Consider the following 15,260-nt stretch of genomic DNA (forward strand, 5'->3'; position numbering starts at 1 on the left):
AAAAAAACTATGACGTGCTTCAACATGCTATACTGAGTGGTTTTCAGCTGTTGTTTGTACCCATCAAATTGTGTAGCATGTAGTCCAAAACAGAACAAAAAAAGTCATGTTATAGCATGTCGTAGAAATTAGCACGAATAATTCATGTCATCCAAAACAACACATAAAAGTCATACCATAGCATGTTGTTCAAAACAACATAAAAAGGTCGAAAAAGTAATACCATATGAAATCTTCGTTATCACTCTAAACTGCACCTGATGACAGGGCACCAAATCCTTCTGTTTTACACTGCGGATTTGTGTTTGTTTTTTTATTGACGCAAATATGAGCAGATGTTAACTTGTGTATATTTACTCACAGATCTATTATTTATTTAGGAATCCAGAGATTTTTTTTTCTTTTTTCATTTTCTTCATTTATTTACCAATATTACATGACTGCCTGCTGTGAACATTTGTCATAAAAGTGAAAATAATTTTCATTAAGTAATTTAACAAAAAACCCACTCTATAAAAACAAAATTTCAAGAGTGCAGAAAGGATCTTTTATATCTGGTTTATGCAGAAAAACAATGAGGATATTTCCTTTTTTAGTCTGCTGACAGCTGGCCGGTCTGCCTAGGTACTTTGACATCTGTATAAAAATACTCATTCGTCTTTAACTCCCGCTGAACTTGACTCAGGATAGCATGCTGAAAAATGCTGCAGAGTTTTACAGGAACATCAACGTTGATCAGACCCAGTAACAACCACTGTAAAAAGGAGAAAAATATTATCTCAGCATGATTTGCTGCTGTTTAATGTGAGGCTTTGTGTCAAATATAAAACAAAGAGGTATCACTCACAGTTTGGTTGCTTTGTGTACAAATGGTGCTAGTACTGGGAGAGAGGATCCGTCCTGAGGAGAGGAAGAAAGGGGATTACATCACAGATCTACTCACGTGAAGTGCAACTGAAGTTAATACTGCATGCAAACTCATCCTAAAGCATTTCTTCCATGGCAGCATAAAAATATCATGCTACAGGAAATGATCCAAAATTTCATAAAAATGTAATAACAAAGCATATTAGAAAAATGTTATACTACAGCATGTCGTCCAAAATAGCACAAAATAAGTCATACTTAAGCATGTCGTCATTCATAGCATAAAAATATACTAAAGCATGTTGCCCAAAGTAGCCTAAAAAAGTTATACTAGAGCATGTCTTCCAACATAGCATGAAAAAGTCATACCATAGCATGTCTTAAAAAATTGCATACACAAGTCAATAAAAACAGCATGTATTCCAAACTGCCATAAAAACGTCATTCTATAGCATGTTATCCAAAATAGAAAAAAAAAAATCATACTATAGTACATTGTCCAAGATAACATAAAAAAGTCATATTATATCATGTGTCGTCCAAAAAAGCAAAAAAAGTCAGACAATAGCATGTTCTTCTAACCAGCGTAAAAATGTCATACTACAGCATGTCATCCAATATAGCATGAAAAAGTTATTCTATAGCATGTCATCCAAAATATCATAAAAACATCATACTGTGGCACGTCGTCGTCCAAAATAGCATGAAAAAGTCATAAAATAGCATAGTCTGCAAATTAGCATAAAAAGTAATGTTATGGCATGTCGTCAAAGATAGCATAAAAACATTATACTACAGCATGCCATCGAAAATAGCATAATAAAATGACAATTTATAGCATGTCGTCCGAAAAGGCACAAAAAGGTCATACTATAGCATGTCATCCAAAATGCCACTAAAAAAAAATCATACTATAGCATGTTGTCCAAAAAAGCAAAAAAAGTCAGACAATAGCATGTCATCCAAAATAGCATACACATTTTATACTATAGCAGGTTGTCAAAAATAGCAAAAAAAAAAAAAAAAATACTATATCATGTCTTCCATAATGGAATAAAAAAGTCATATTATAGCATGTCGTCCTAATTGGTATAAAAATAGCAAAATATCATCCAATATAGCAAACAAAGTCATGGTATAGTATGTAATCCAAAATGGCATAAAAGTCATAGTACAGTTTGTCGTCCAAGATAACAATGTCACAGTATAGTATGCTTTCCACAATAAAAAAAAAAAAGTCATGGTATAGTAGTCATCCTTAATAGTGTGACTACTATTGTATAAAATTGTATAAAATTAGTATAAAATAGCAACAACAATAGTCATAGCATCCTATAGTCTTCTGTGTATTATCACCCTTTCACTCTTTCTCTCTCACAGAGCCCTGTTTGAGACTCTCTCTGGGTGAGACAAAGTTCATTTTATATCGTATATAGTATTTATATAGTGTATAGTAGTCCTAGTATAGCCAGTCAAAAAAAAAATATTCTAAAAAATGTGATAGTATAGTATGTCAAAAAATGTCATGGATTAGTATATCAAAATATGTCGTAAAAACACGCTATGGTATGGTATGTTATGTTGTAAAAAATAATATATATATATATATATATATATATATATAATATATATATATATATATATATATATATATATATATATATATATATATATATATATATATATTATATACAAAATATGTCGTAAAAACACGCTATGGTATGGTATGTTATGTTGTAAAAAATATATAAATATATAATATATATATATATATATAAAAAATGAAGGGAGGAAGGAGAAGGAAGGAACAGTTGATAAGAGACGTGGGACTTACAGCTGACACTGTGATGAGTAGCGTTTAAGAGGCACTGGACTGCCTACGAGAAGAAAATACACAGAAGGTTAAATCAGTGCAACAACGTTTAAGACACATCATGAAGGATCACCACATGTGACAGAAACTTATTGTAGGTGCTGATCACCACCAAATCAGAGGAGAGAACATGGAAAATAAGGCAACCGATCAGATAAACAGCCTTTGACTAAATTTACAATTGAGTAAAAAGGAAAATAGAAAATCTAGTGTGAGCTTTTTCTAGCACAAATAGTTGTGGTGCTTTTGTTATGAATTAAATGACTCACTGGTCACAGGTCTCTGTTGAAGGAGACAGAGCACATGGTACCATGATGCGACGTAAGAGTGGCAATTTATCCCCATCTGACAGAGACAGATAAATAAAGACATGCTTTTTTTGTGGCTGTGTTGGTGGACCTCAGAGCAGTTTGATTTCTGTGCATAAGCATCGTTTCATCTTCATTCACAGATACAGCGAAGTTTTTGACTCCTAGCAGCACTGTGGGGAAGCATGTATTCATATGCTTTATCCGCACGTGCACGAGGACGCACATGGACAGCACGAGCACAGGCGCTATGTGAAATAAATCTCTTTTGACTGCAGAGGGCTGCAGGTTAGTAACAGCAATGGTGGATGAGGAGATGATGACTGGGACGATCATAATTTCAAGCTTTCTCATAAATGCAGGTTTTAAACCAAATAAAAGGCTGTGTGAATAACGTCTGTACGAAATGTATTCAGTGAGCTGGAAGCTGATGCGAGTGCGATGCGCAACAGTTAAGCTTGTGATTAGACTATCTTGGATACACTTGAGCTGAAACAATTCGTCAGTGGATGATGGACAGAAAAGTAACATATCAACTATTTCGATAATTGATTAACCACTGAAGTAATTTATTAATTTAAAAAAATCGTAAAAGTTTACTGCCTAAAACTTCTGTTCTGGATCCAAATGTGAATATTTATAAAAACTGTGCTGGATTGTTGGTTAATGTTTGTAAACACTCACCGGCAAAAGTGAAGGTTAAAACCAACCCCAGATTCACTCTCATTTGGCATTTCACCTGATCATATTTGTGGGTTTTTTGGCACTGTCCTTGGATGCCTGCTGCTTACAGTCTGGCACCTGGTCGCTCCTGTTTGTAAAGCCCCAACCTGCCCTGTTTGCCATGGGGCTACACGCCCAGAAATGTCCCAGTCACAGAAAATAAGACATAAACAACAAAATACAGGCAGAGGGCCGAGTCTGCAGAAAAATACAGCGCCACACACTTTTAGCAGGTCTTAGGTGATGATTGAGAGGAATGACTTCTTTATGAGTCTATTCATTGTGTTGTTTTGGTTTTTTTTAATCCTGCATGGTACATCTTCGAGGTCTTCTATAATTATCTTCCAGTAGTTATCTTTATGTTTTAGACCTTTGATCAAATCAAACCTTTAGACAGGTGGAAACTGTTCCGGCCTTATCTGGGTGTGTTTGATTTACTATCCCTTTTTTTTACCAACTCTTGTAGCAAAGAGGGTGAGTTAATTGCATACGAGGTGATTTTTACTATAGCAGCGGCACGACTGAATGCATGTAGGGCAAACACTGGAGGCCCTCATCGGGCAGTGATGCTCGGCTGTGCCACAGACCTTTGGGGCTGCAAGTCGATGAAGTTCGTACATCTCACCACTAGATGTCACCAACATGTGTGGTTAACTTGTTAACATTAATCCAAAGCACTTTTGCATGAGACAAATATTTAATCCGAGTACTGCCCTGCTGATAAATTCTATCTGTTTTTGATTATTTAACCCCCACATAAGGATGTTGAGGATTTAGTGCATTGATTCATCAACAAGAGGAAGATGCCCACACACCTGTTGTGTTTTCAGTCTCCTGGTAGATCTCCTGCGAGAAGGATGTGAGGCGTTCTGGGTTGAAGGACAAATAGGACCACAGCCACATGAGAGCCCATGTGTTCTCCTGAGAGACAGAAATATGACTGGATCAAAACCTTCAGATCCTTATTTCAGATTCATGGTGTTAAAGAGCGACAGATGGAAACAGTGTGAGTCAGTAAACTGTTCAGGTCTTAGGACTAAAGAGCTTGTCAAAACCACACCCCCCTTCATCTCAGAGTGTAACTTTGTATGTGGTCATCTTCACAGCTGAATGAAACCCCCTTCATCAGGATGTAGTGCATACATACAGCAGCAAGCTTTGGGTGAAACTTCCCTCTCTGCGGCAGAAAAAGGAACTGTTGCAATATTTCTAAACCATGCACAAAAATAAAACTTACTACCATTTTATGTTCTTTATATGTCTGTTTGCTTTGTGCTGCCAGAATCTTGCAGCCTATATTATCCTTTTGACATTAAAATAAATACACCAATAATGCATAAATACATACATAAAACAAACATAAATACACATAAATGGAAATGAAACCCAGTCCTGAGCTTCACTGGTGACATGTATTTTCTTTAACTTCTTCTTGTTTTTCACTGTAATGTTTATGACAGTTTCTGAAACACTTGTCAGTTAAATAAACATGAAAATTGTTTACTAGAGGTTAGAGGAGTGTATTTGATCCTAATAGGGCTGAAAGACGGAGGTTCTAATAACAGTCAGAGACTCCTTAGTTGACTGAGATTACCTCAAATCAAGCAGTTTATTGTTTATTTGCTAGTCAGCGTGCTGTGCTTTGCACCTCTGTGGATGTTTTAGTCCCCATATTTTGGAGCACAGTGAACACGCTTGACTTTCATGTTACTCTTTGGTACAGGCTGCTGCGCAGATACAGGCAGCAACACAGAGGAACAACGTTGTCTTCTCTCCTGCACTGACAAGTGGTGAATTTACAGCTTACATCAAGTTAATACGCTGCACTCTCTGGGTTTTGTTTGGTATCTAATGTCTGCAAAAAACACACACACACACACAGCCGATCTGCCGTTAGCTTGTTTACTACATAAACATGCATGACGCTGCTACTCTGAACGTCTCAATGAGACTTTAAAACTTTATATGAAGAGAAAAAAAAGTTGAATATTTATACTAAACAGCCAAATCTGATTCGACTGACATCGTAAAAGGTCCTAAGTGTCTACAGACAGGATGAGAGATTACCTTAAAGGTACTGAGCACTGGGAGAACTGGACACAGAGGACCGTGAAGGATTCTCAAACCTAAAGCCCCCGTTACCAACAGCAACAAGGCCTGATCTGGGTACACCTGTGAACACAAACACTCGTATATTCAGGTAAACAATAAAAGAGTACTTACTAAAGAACTAATGAGGAACGAATGAGGAACTAAGTATTAGTCATTATCACGGACCATTAACAAATAGTTAGTTCCTCATTAGTTCCTTAGTAACTACTTGTTTTTTGTGTACCTTATTGTGAAGTGTTATCAGTTTGTTACTTCACTTAAACGTAATATCTATGAGTTTGAATGAATACGTACCTCCTGAAAGAATCGTGGGATCAGTAGGTTTGACCCATGCTGGTCGAGCAGTATCGAATTCACCACATCCTTCACGTCCTGAAGTCCAGACAGGAAAGGCAGAAATTACGAAATGAAAATAGTACTAAAAAACAAAAAGAGCAATTATATTTTTGAAACTAGATATACCGCCACTCGGTTGTATCTTCTGTTTGTGACATTCGGACAGACAGACAGGAGTACGGATAAACGTACAACCCAAAAACATAATGTCTTAGGCCTAAGCTATCGCTGGTCAAGTCAGTTTTATTTATAAAGCCCATTATCACAAAGGCCTGAGAGGGCTTCACAGCAGACGACATCCCTCTGTCCTTAGACCCTCACATTGTCTAAGGAAAAACTCCCAAAACAACCCTTTAACGGGAGGAGGGGGGGTGGTGGAAACCTCAGGAAGAGCTACTCAGGAGGGATCCCTCTTCTCGGAGAGACAGACATGCAATAGATGTCGTAAAAAACAATAAAATTACAGTAGCTGGTGCGGATACATACAAATAAACAGAAGAGTTGTTCATAGACAAGAAATACGTACGTGTAGATACTGATGGCTCGGCTCCGGGAGAGCTGTGCGTGTGTTGACAAGCCTGAGTAAACTGGTCCAACACTGAGACTGGATCAGAGAGGTACAATCACATTACTGCAATCTGTTTTCAAGGCTACAAAAGCCTGCACAAGTCTGACTTTGAAAAGCCTCTGATTTTGTAATATTTCAAATCGCTAAAAAGCTTTGTTGTGAAACTGAAGTGATAAGCGTTGCAAACTTACATCAGAGAGGACGACAGGGCAGCATCTATGAACCCTGAGAGCAAACCTCACCAGCACAACAGGCGGCAGTGGCACAGTACCTGCAGAGGAGGCAGGATACTTCTTATGAGAAAAAAAAATTAAGATGAAAAGGAGGCATAAGTGAAAACCTATAACCGATCCACAATCTGACCTTTAACTGGCTCCCACGCTGCATCGGAACAGCACAGCTGTGCCGGCTTACTGACCACCAGCTTCGGTGCTGCTGCTGTGTTAAAGACGCGGAGATAAACGCGGTAGAGCTGAGGAGTAAAGCGGGAGGCAGGGGCGTTCCCTAATGACAACAAACTGACCGTGGCCGACATAAGGTCCCCCTCCATGCACATGAAGAATGGGATGAGGTCTTGTAACTGCTGGAAGCTACCAGAAAAACAAAACAACTTGTTATAACCAGTCACGTTTTAACAATATGTGAATCTACGCATTGAGTTTTATTTTGAAAGGTTATAGCCTCAATAATTAGAAAAACTAAAACAAACAGGGGGCCAAGCCTTCATGTGCTTTGCTTTTGTATCTAAATATTGATGTAGTTTTAAAAACAGGATTTAGCAGCAAGTATTCAAATTTTCACTGACACCAAAAAAACTCAATACCAAAAATGTTTTTATAAAAGAACTCCCCTCTACAACAAAATGTCCCAGAAAGAACAAACTTTCCTCTTTGTCTGCATGTTTTCCATTTTCAGGGAAGTATAAGAAACAATACAATAACTGCCCAATGAACATATGGGTTTAGAGCTAATAGTCTCCAAACCTTCAAGCGCAATCTCAGTCCTTTTTCTTCAATCAAAACCTGAGAATAAATTGAGATGGGAAGCCTGATGACGTTTGGCATTTGGAAACTCAAGTTGCATTTGTTTATAGTTTCACACAATAAGCCAGAAGCTTTAAAGTTTGACTCATCTGAAAGAAAATGAGTAATTGTTTCATATTGCTGGTAAGCAGTTTTGCTTATAAATGTTAAGTCTGACATATTTTGACATGTTTAATTGTAAACTGTAAATGTAAATGAAAGTTATTTGGGGAAGTGGTCATACTGCTTTACTTTAAAACCAGACAGTAGATAGTTAAGAATACTTGAAGCAGAAGTTTCATACTGGAAGCACCTTCACTAAAAAGACAATACAGTAATAATAATAATACAGTCTATAGCAAACATTCTGGCTTTAATGGTGATGAATAATCACAAATCATTTTAAAATCTCACTTTTCATACTCAGTGTTGGAAGATTTTCTTTAAAAACAGCAGCCCTCTTAAATACGGGCTGAAATTGAACAGAAACGCACTCATCTTGAGTTCAGCATGTTAAATATTTGTGGTTATTTGAAGACTCACAGTTTTAAATCATCAGTCTGGACGACTCGTAGGTAGCGACACAGCTCTCTGTACCTGCAGACAGTGAAAACACAACCAGGTTTGGTTTTATTAGCAGTTTTAAAGGGAAAGTGTGTGTCTTTTTAAGTGTTAATTCTAAATCAATAATTGATTGATTGTTCTTGTCAAACTTCATCACATGAAAACTATTAATGATTCTTTTTGCAACCTGTGCTCTTTAAAAGCTCGGGGCACGTTTATTCACATGTTTTGGGAATGCACTCCTGTTGGACAACTGTGGAGAAATGTTGCACCTGTTACCTGTTAATATGTGTGTTGGTTTTAAATGACCTGTCAACTCTTAATATTTCCAAGCTCAAAAAGCATGTCATTTTTGCCGGACTGACAGCAGCCACGTTCCTTCGTCTTGGGCCCACTGTATGCCTACTGTGAAAATTGAGACGGTGTGCTGTAATGTTTAATCCCTAAAAGTCTAGGCATGCTTCTTTCTGATTCTTGTTTTGTCAAACTTTAATAAAAAAATTGATCGCAAAAAAAAATTGATTGACTGTTTTGAAATTCCCTTGTTTACAAAGTGAGTGAGCAGCAGACAAACCAAATGATGCTACTGAAACTGGACCCTTGTCCTCATCTACAGTGACAAAGACAATCTGCCAAGCATTTAAAAGACAGGCCGTCTTTAATGGTAATGCAAAGTTGATATGGTTTTCATGTGTTAACATTAGGTATTGGATAGCCATGTTATGCATTTAAAGTTTATGTAATAAAAAAGTGCTGCTAATCTTATTTGTGCCTTTGAATATAAACCTTTGAGAAATTATTTCAGTGTATAAATCAGTACTATTTTAACACATTTCAACAATATTGTGATAATTTTATGTCACACTCAATAACGTCTAGGCTATCTTTAAAAGGAAGAATTTGAAAACTGTTGTTACAGTTGTCAGGGCATAAAGCCAATGATCTGTTGATCTTGATAAATGAAGACTTGACGGTCTAGCAATGCCTAGAGCTAGAAAAAAATGTTTATATCAGAGTCAAATCAATTGTGCATTTGGAGAATTATGACACCCCTGGTCTACATGTTACACAAATGTGAAAAAGGTATGTGTGTTTGTCTGTTTTGTACCTGTGCTGTTGCTGTAGTAGTTCTGTTCTCAATAAGACCACAGAAATCTGTTCAATCAGGACGTCCTTCTTGCCCTTGTCTTTGCGGACGCCCGATACGTTCTGCCCCTTCAGCACAGACACCAGCAGGACATCATCCCAAGGACGAATACACAGGCTGAAACACACGCAAGCACGCCTAGTTTAATACACAGTAAAGCTTTAATGTGTAACTTTGGGGATAATCAAGAAAAACGCAAACAAGCTCTTATGAGCTGCTGCCTCAGAGACACGTTTAAACACACACACCTGTTCCTAAAGCTTTTAAGTTCAGCGGAAAAATACAGCCTTTTGTAGAAATCCTGCAGTTTGTAAATGAACTCTGAGGTAAAATCATCCATCACCATCTGTCTCTGCACAGATGCAACGACCCTGGAAAAACACAAACACTTGAGTAAATATCCAGATGAATGAGTTACCGACAGAGGAACACAACATGGGTTGTGTGTGTGTGTGTGTGTGTGTGTGAGAGAGAGTACCTCTGCAGTAACACTAGTTTGGCTTCAGCATAATTAGCCATGGGAGACTGTAAGCTGATGGTCCTTCAGAGAATCATATCAAACAAAGAAAATTAATACATAGAAAACATGATAGCTGATTACCATAAATTTAAAAAAAGTAAATGCTACTGTGTGTGTGTGTGTGTGTGTGTTCATACCCTGATGATTGATAATGGTGAATAAAGCACTGAGCGGCTCCCAGTCTCATGATGGCAGCAGCTCTGGCGTCCTCTTTATCTGCTTTGTTCAGAAACGATGACACAAACTCGTACACAGGAGTGTAGCTAAGAAAAAAGAAAAATAAATAATTACACTGCATGCACTACATTACAAGTGCTGCGATCTGGACTGTTTTTTGATTCTTGTGGCCCAGGTCCCTTCACTATGAAGGGAGATCTTGGGGCTGCCATTGGTCAATGTTTTTCAGCCAATTCAGCATGAAACAACGCTGGACCCCGCAGAACCCAGCGGTGATCAAAAATCACTTTAATTGGCAGGTGAGCTCAGAGCACGAGAGGAGAAACCAAAGTGAGGAAAGTAAACAAACAGCTTAAGTCCAGAGGGAGTGAGATAGAGCAAACTATCTATCAGCCTTTGAGCTCCTTAACAGAAACTTTCACCACAGTTTGTGCTATTGTTGGCCAGTAGTAGAGATCCTTTATTCTTTCACCATCACGTTGTGTTGTTAATGTGCTAACTGGCTAATTAGTGTGTCAAATCCACTCTGGTGGTCTTTCGATGGGCAACAACAAAAAACCTTCAACAGGCTAAAGCTCCACGTGTTTCCACTCTGCAACTCTGTTGTGCAAAAAACATGGCATTTAAAATAAAATGTAATGTATTTACACCGTTTCATCCAAGGCATGTCCAAAGCTCAATTTTGATTGATTATGCAACATTTTGTTATAATTGTATGATTCCATGTTTCACGCTTAATATTGACTTCAGTCTGAAGAAGCCATTTTTTTGTGACTTTTTGTGGTGTTTTCATACAGTGTTCATGTTTTCCGTATTTACTGTATCTTAAAAAAGAGACAAAGAAACTGAAGTAATATCCTCAGTACATCTTTGATAAAAAACAAAACAAATCAAATCTATGGTGGCCTAAGACTTTTGCGCAGTATTGTATATATATTTCTTCTTACTCGCAGATGATTTCTTGGTTCGGTAGATTCACACCAGGTATCTGTGCCGTCTGTCTCTTCAAGAAGGAAGAGAAATGTGCAGAGATTTCTTGTCTGTAGTTCTGCAGCATCGTCTCTGGACAAAGATGAAAACAAACCCAGTGTCATATAACGAGTGGTTCAGCCTGAGGCTTTCCAAATGACACTCTGATGTCTACGTCCAAGTATTCGTGAGAGAAATAGAACCTGCACGTCGGAGGTGAGAGTCTATTTCAGACAGAGTGAGGTTGAAAAACTTCAGTCCTCCCAGCAGCGAGCTGTTTCTGAACTGGTTCCAGAAGTCGCTCCTCTTGTGGCTGTTGCAGTGACACGAGCCGCTGTGACACCACAATGTACACTGAAAACACACATCAAAAATATTAATTAATGATTAAATTGACAATAATTAAAAACATTAATCAGCTGTGAATATTTTATTTCTTTAGCAAAGAAAATTCAAAAGCAAAAATGATGATAACCTGCAAAAAAACATGTTCATTTTGTTACTCATATGCATATTTTTCTTCTTAAATTTTTGGTTACTTTCAAAATCTAATGTATTGATCTATCTATTAAATCAGATAGTTATATCTAAAATTGGCAGTTTCACGCTGAAAACAGAATTAAATAGAAACAGAAGTGAATGGAGCAAAAGGTTTTTATGTTCTGAAATACAACAAACCTACGATAAAATAGAAACTATCACCTTTGTGCAGCTTACAGCGTTCCGATTTTGGTTAAAAACAAATCAGATATGGCTGTAAATGGAACATTTCATTTCATTTTCTTTTAATATTAAGACAATGCACCACTTAACATCCCCGTAAATGTGTTAGTCAGCTCAGTTAGTGGCTGTTCTAATATCAATCAATGTTGCCATAAAGAGGAGAAATACCTGCCTCAGTATTAGAGAACAACAAAGTGTGTCGCCATTTCATTAAATATCACAAGACAGAAAGGTGCGTAAAGTGCAGGTGGAACTTTTTTTCCTCAGCAGCAGTTTGTTGAGTTTGAGTCATGGGGTGGAGAATCTATCGGTCGATCAGTTAGTGGATGGATCCGCAGCTGATCAGATTGGTGAACGATAGCAACTTTTCTGTTGCTGCAGTTTAACAGGTAATACTCAGTGCTGGACCCCCAAGTGTGCAACACTAAATTGAAAGCGCTGCTGTTCTAAGAAAGGAGCTGTGTTGCTCCATCTGTGCCCAAAGTATGCTCTGCGTTCAGAGAGTGTCGTGCAATAAATACGGTATGATATACATATTCCAACAGTGCTATGGTCCAGCTCTGAAGTGAATACTAATATTGTGGCGGGCTGCCACAATTAAATGAATGTATGGGAAACCCTGACCTCTACAAAGGGTGGCATCCACTCCAGAGTGCTTGAATTGGGCTGCACTGTATTTTAAAGACGGTACTGTTATTACATTTCTCCTCTTACCTTTTTGTCTAAACGGTGTCTTGTGGTGACAATGCACTGTTACATTTGACAAAGAGTATGTTTTGATGTCAGTGTTTGCACTGTCCATCATTCCTGACAGTAAGTAAATCAGATTGTGCATTCACTTTTAGTGTGTTTATCAACACATACCGATGAGGCCAATTTGTCGCAGATGTAGCAGAAGCACTGATCGCACATGAGCTGGTTAGTGGCCACAGGAGCGCCAACCTCACAATCTGTAGCCCTGAGCAGGACAGAGGAAAAGTTACTATCTCTGATGGAAGCACATGTCATTATTTCACACAGCGGGAGTGACAATTTACTCACTTGAAAGGATGTATGGGACAATCATAGCGTGCGTGAGGCAGCACCTCAGCACGGCGGGAGAAGGTGACAACCAGGTCTTCATCCAGATTAGTGGGAGGTAAAATACAATCTGAAATAGAGAAGAAAAGCTGCTGGTGACTATTTATAACACAAACAACCCACAGATAAAAGCTGCTGATAATGTGAAGCTGCTACCGCTCTTCTTAACGTCCTCCACCTCCTCCACGAGAAGAACAGAGGGCTCACTGCATGACACATCGTCTTCATCATCACTGAGGATGATGATCTCTCCAGTGTCCACAGTTGTACACATCACAAATGTCTAGCACAAGAAAGGGAATGAAAAGTACTCAGGATATTTAGTTAAGTTTAAGTAGCAATACCACAGTATCAAAGTGTTATAAGCTTTCAAAATCTTGATAAAATAAAAAAAAACATTGTATAAGCATAGAATACACCTTAAGTACTAACAGTAAAAGTACTGATTATGCAGAATGGTCCATTACATATTGTGTACACATATCACTGGGTAAGAGGGGAAAGTGGAACTATAATATCAACTTCCTAATAAGTTGTCAGTAGGTAAATACACTGGTTCCCAGCTTGGGGGTTGGGAGCCTCACTAGGTGTTGCAAAGCTTCACGGGGAAGTCACAAGGTCTTCTTGATTTTAAGGGGCGTAACACTTTTTTTCTTTTCTTTTTTTTTTTTTTTAAAGGTATAGACCATGACACTGATCTTACGAAGCCTCTCAAAGTTTATTATTCAACATATAAACTTTTTTTCTTTTCCCTGACCCACTGTGAGGGTGCAAAGACAGAGAGATGTTGTCACTGAAACCTTGGCTTATTGCACCTACACGTTTTACTAGTATGGGGTCGACCGATATTGGTTTTTCAGGGCTGACACTGATACCGATTATTAGTAGTTAATGAGACCAATAACCGATATTTGGAACGGGTATGCTTTTTTTTTTTTTTTATTAAATGAAAATCTCTATCAATATCTAAAATTTGGAATATAACAAACTCCAACACAAAAAGTTGGTAAAATACTTCTGAATGCAATGAATGTGCAAATGTTTAATCAAAACTAAAATGATGTTTGTTGTTTTGTTTTTTCTAATTAAGTCAAGCGAAAATTTAAATAAAAAATAATAAACAAAAACAGCTTCCTGGGGTTTTACAAAGTAAAAGTTCCTCCCATGCTCACACTTTGTTTGCACTTTTTAATTAATTCATATCATATAAAACGCTGATACAGATAATCGGTATAACGCCAAATATTGGCCCCAATAATCGGCCTGATAATCTCTCGACCACTAATTAATAGTTTTGTACTGTTCTCCTTAGATTTAAACTGTGAAAATGAAAGAAATAAGAAAACTGAAATATAAGTATTTTCTATGTACCCCATATCCTAAACCAAGAGTGTGCGAGTGTACACAAAGAAGCGTTCATAACTCAGTTTTAAGTTTGTTAATCACCCTATTTTTGTTTTTATCTAGTAAGCGAAATATACTTTTTCAGTTCTTTTTCAGAACTGATCCACAAATTAACTCATTTGAAAGTAACACATCTCTGTTTTGCATTTGTTCTTATCTTTGTTTTGTGAATAAACAAGTTTGATTAATGCTGACTCTATCTAGTCTACAGTCTGCGAGGATCGTTTCTTTCACTTTACAAATTTATTTTGCAGTCTTTCGAGTCCACCAAATCACTTCAGTACAGCATATTCTCCACCGCCGAAAAAAAAGACACTCGTAAGCAAACAGGTGTTACAAGATTTTTCTCTGATTTCTGTGTTTTTTTTCCTCACTGAAATGTGGTTTGTTCGGATTTGGGGAAGACACACCTCATGCCAATAAAATGTACAAGACTAATCATCTTAATGAGATTTACCGTGTCTTTGTCACATTAAAGACTCTCTTTATTTTGCAACAAACCAAGACAGACCAAACCACATTTGTGTTTTTCGTACTTTTAAGAAGCTAAAGTCAGCTAGCTTTCCTCAAAGCAGAAAACTGAACTCCCTACGTGTTAAAAACAGCCGCGGGTTGTGTCAGCGTCAGACTGTGCTTCTTTACCACAAGACGAAGATTGTAAATCTCTGTTTTAGTTTCATGAGCGACACTTATCTTACCTTTTCTGTCCGTTTAAATCAAAAGTTTGAAGCTGTTTTTTTGGCGCCGCGTTCTCAAATCTCGCTGATACCGGAAGTGACGTTTCTTCTTCTTCTTTGTCGGCTATATTGGCGGGTGGCAAACCAGCTTATAGAAATGTGACCGCCACCTGTCGGACAGCAGTGTGGT

General features: G+C 37.6%; 1 protein-coding gene across 2 annotated transcripts; it reads right to left on the reverse strand.

Moving 5' to 3' along the window:
* Nucleotides 1–573: 573 nt before the first annotated feature.
* Nucleotides 574–15,197, reverse strand: zgc:112980 (uncharacterized protein LOC503706 homolog). 2 transcript variants are annotated; one of them, XR_006105775.1, is made up of 21 exons: nucleotides 15,092–15,197; nucleotides 13,146–13,272; nucleotides 12,951–13,059; nucleotides 12,774–12,867; nucleotides 11,390–11,540; nucleotides 11,165–11,279; nucleotides 10,178–10,303; nucleotides 9,999–10,061; nucleotides 9,769–9,891; nucleotides 9,482–9,637; nucleotides 8,353–8,406; nucleotides 7,151–7,377; nucleotides 6,979–7,058; nucleotides 6,746–6,823; nucleotides 6,178–6,255; nucleotides 5,839–5,943; nucleotides 4,587–4,692; nucleotides 3,010–3,085; nucleotides 2,702–2,744; nucleotides 848–900; nucleotides 574–754 (listed from the first exon to the last, which is right to left on the reverse strand). XR_006105775.1 is itself a non-coding variant. In XM_042484594.1 (20 exons), exons 2-19 carry the CDS (start codon nucleotides 13,261–13,263, stop codon nucleotides 876–878), a joined length of 1,851 nt encoding a protein of 616 aa, XP_042340528.1. In that variant the 5' UTR covers nucleotides 13,264–13,272; nucleotides 15,092–15,197; the 3' UTR covers nucleotides 574–754; nucleotides 848–875. The 2 variants fall into 2 exon arrangements, 1 of the variants encoding a protein (XP_042340528.1); XM_042484594.1 differs by lacking the exon at nucleotides 3,010–3,085.
* Nucleotides 15,198–15,260: the final 63 nt, after the last annotated feature.

This window comes from Plectropomus leopardus, chromosome 4 (genome assembly GCF_008729295.1).
Source record: "Plectropomus leopardus isolate mb chromosome 4, YSFRI_Pleo_2.0, whole genome shotgun sequence".
In the NCBI taxonomy this organism is placed as follows: Eukaryota; Metazoa; Chordata; class Actinopteri; order Perciformes; family Serranidae; genus Plectropomus; species Plectropomus leopardus.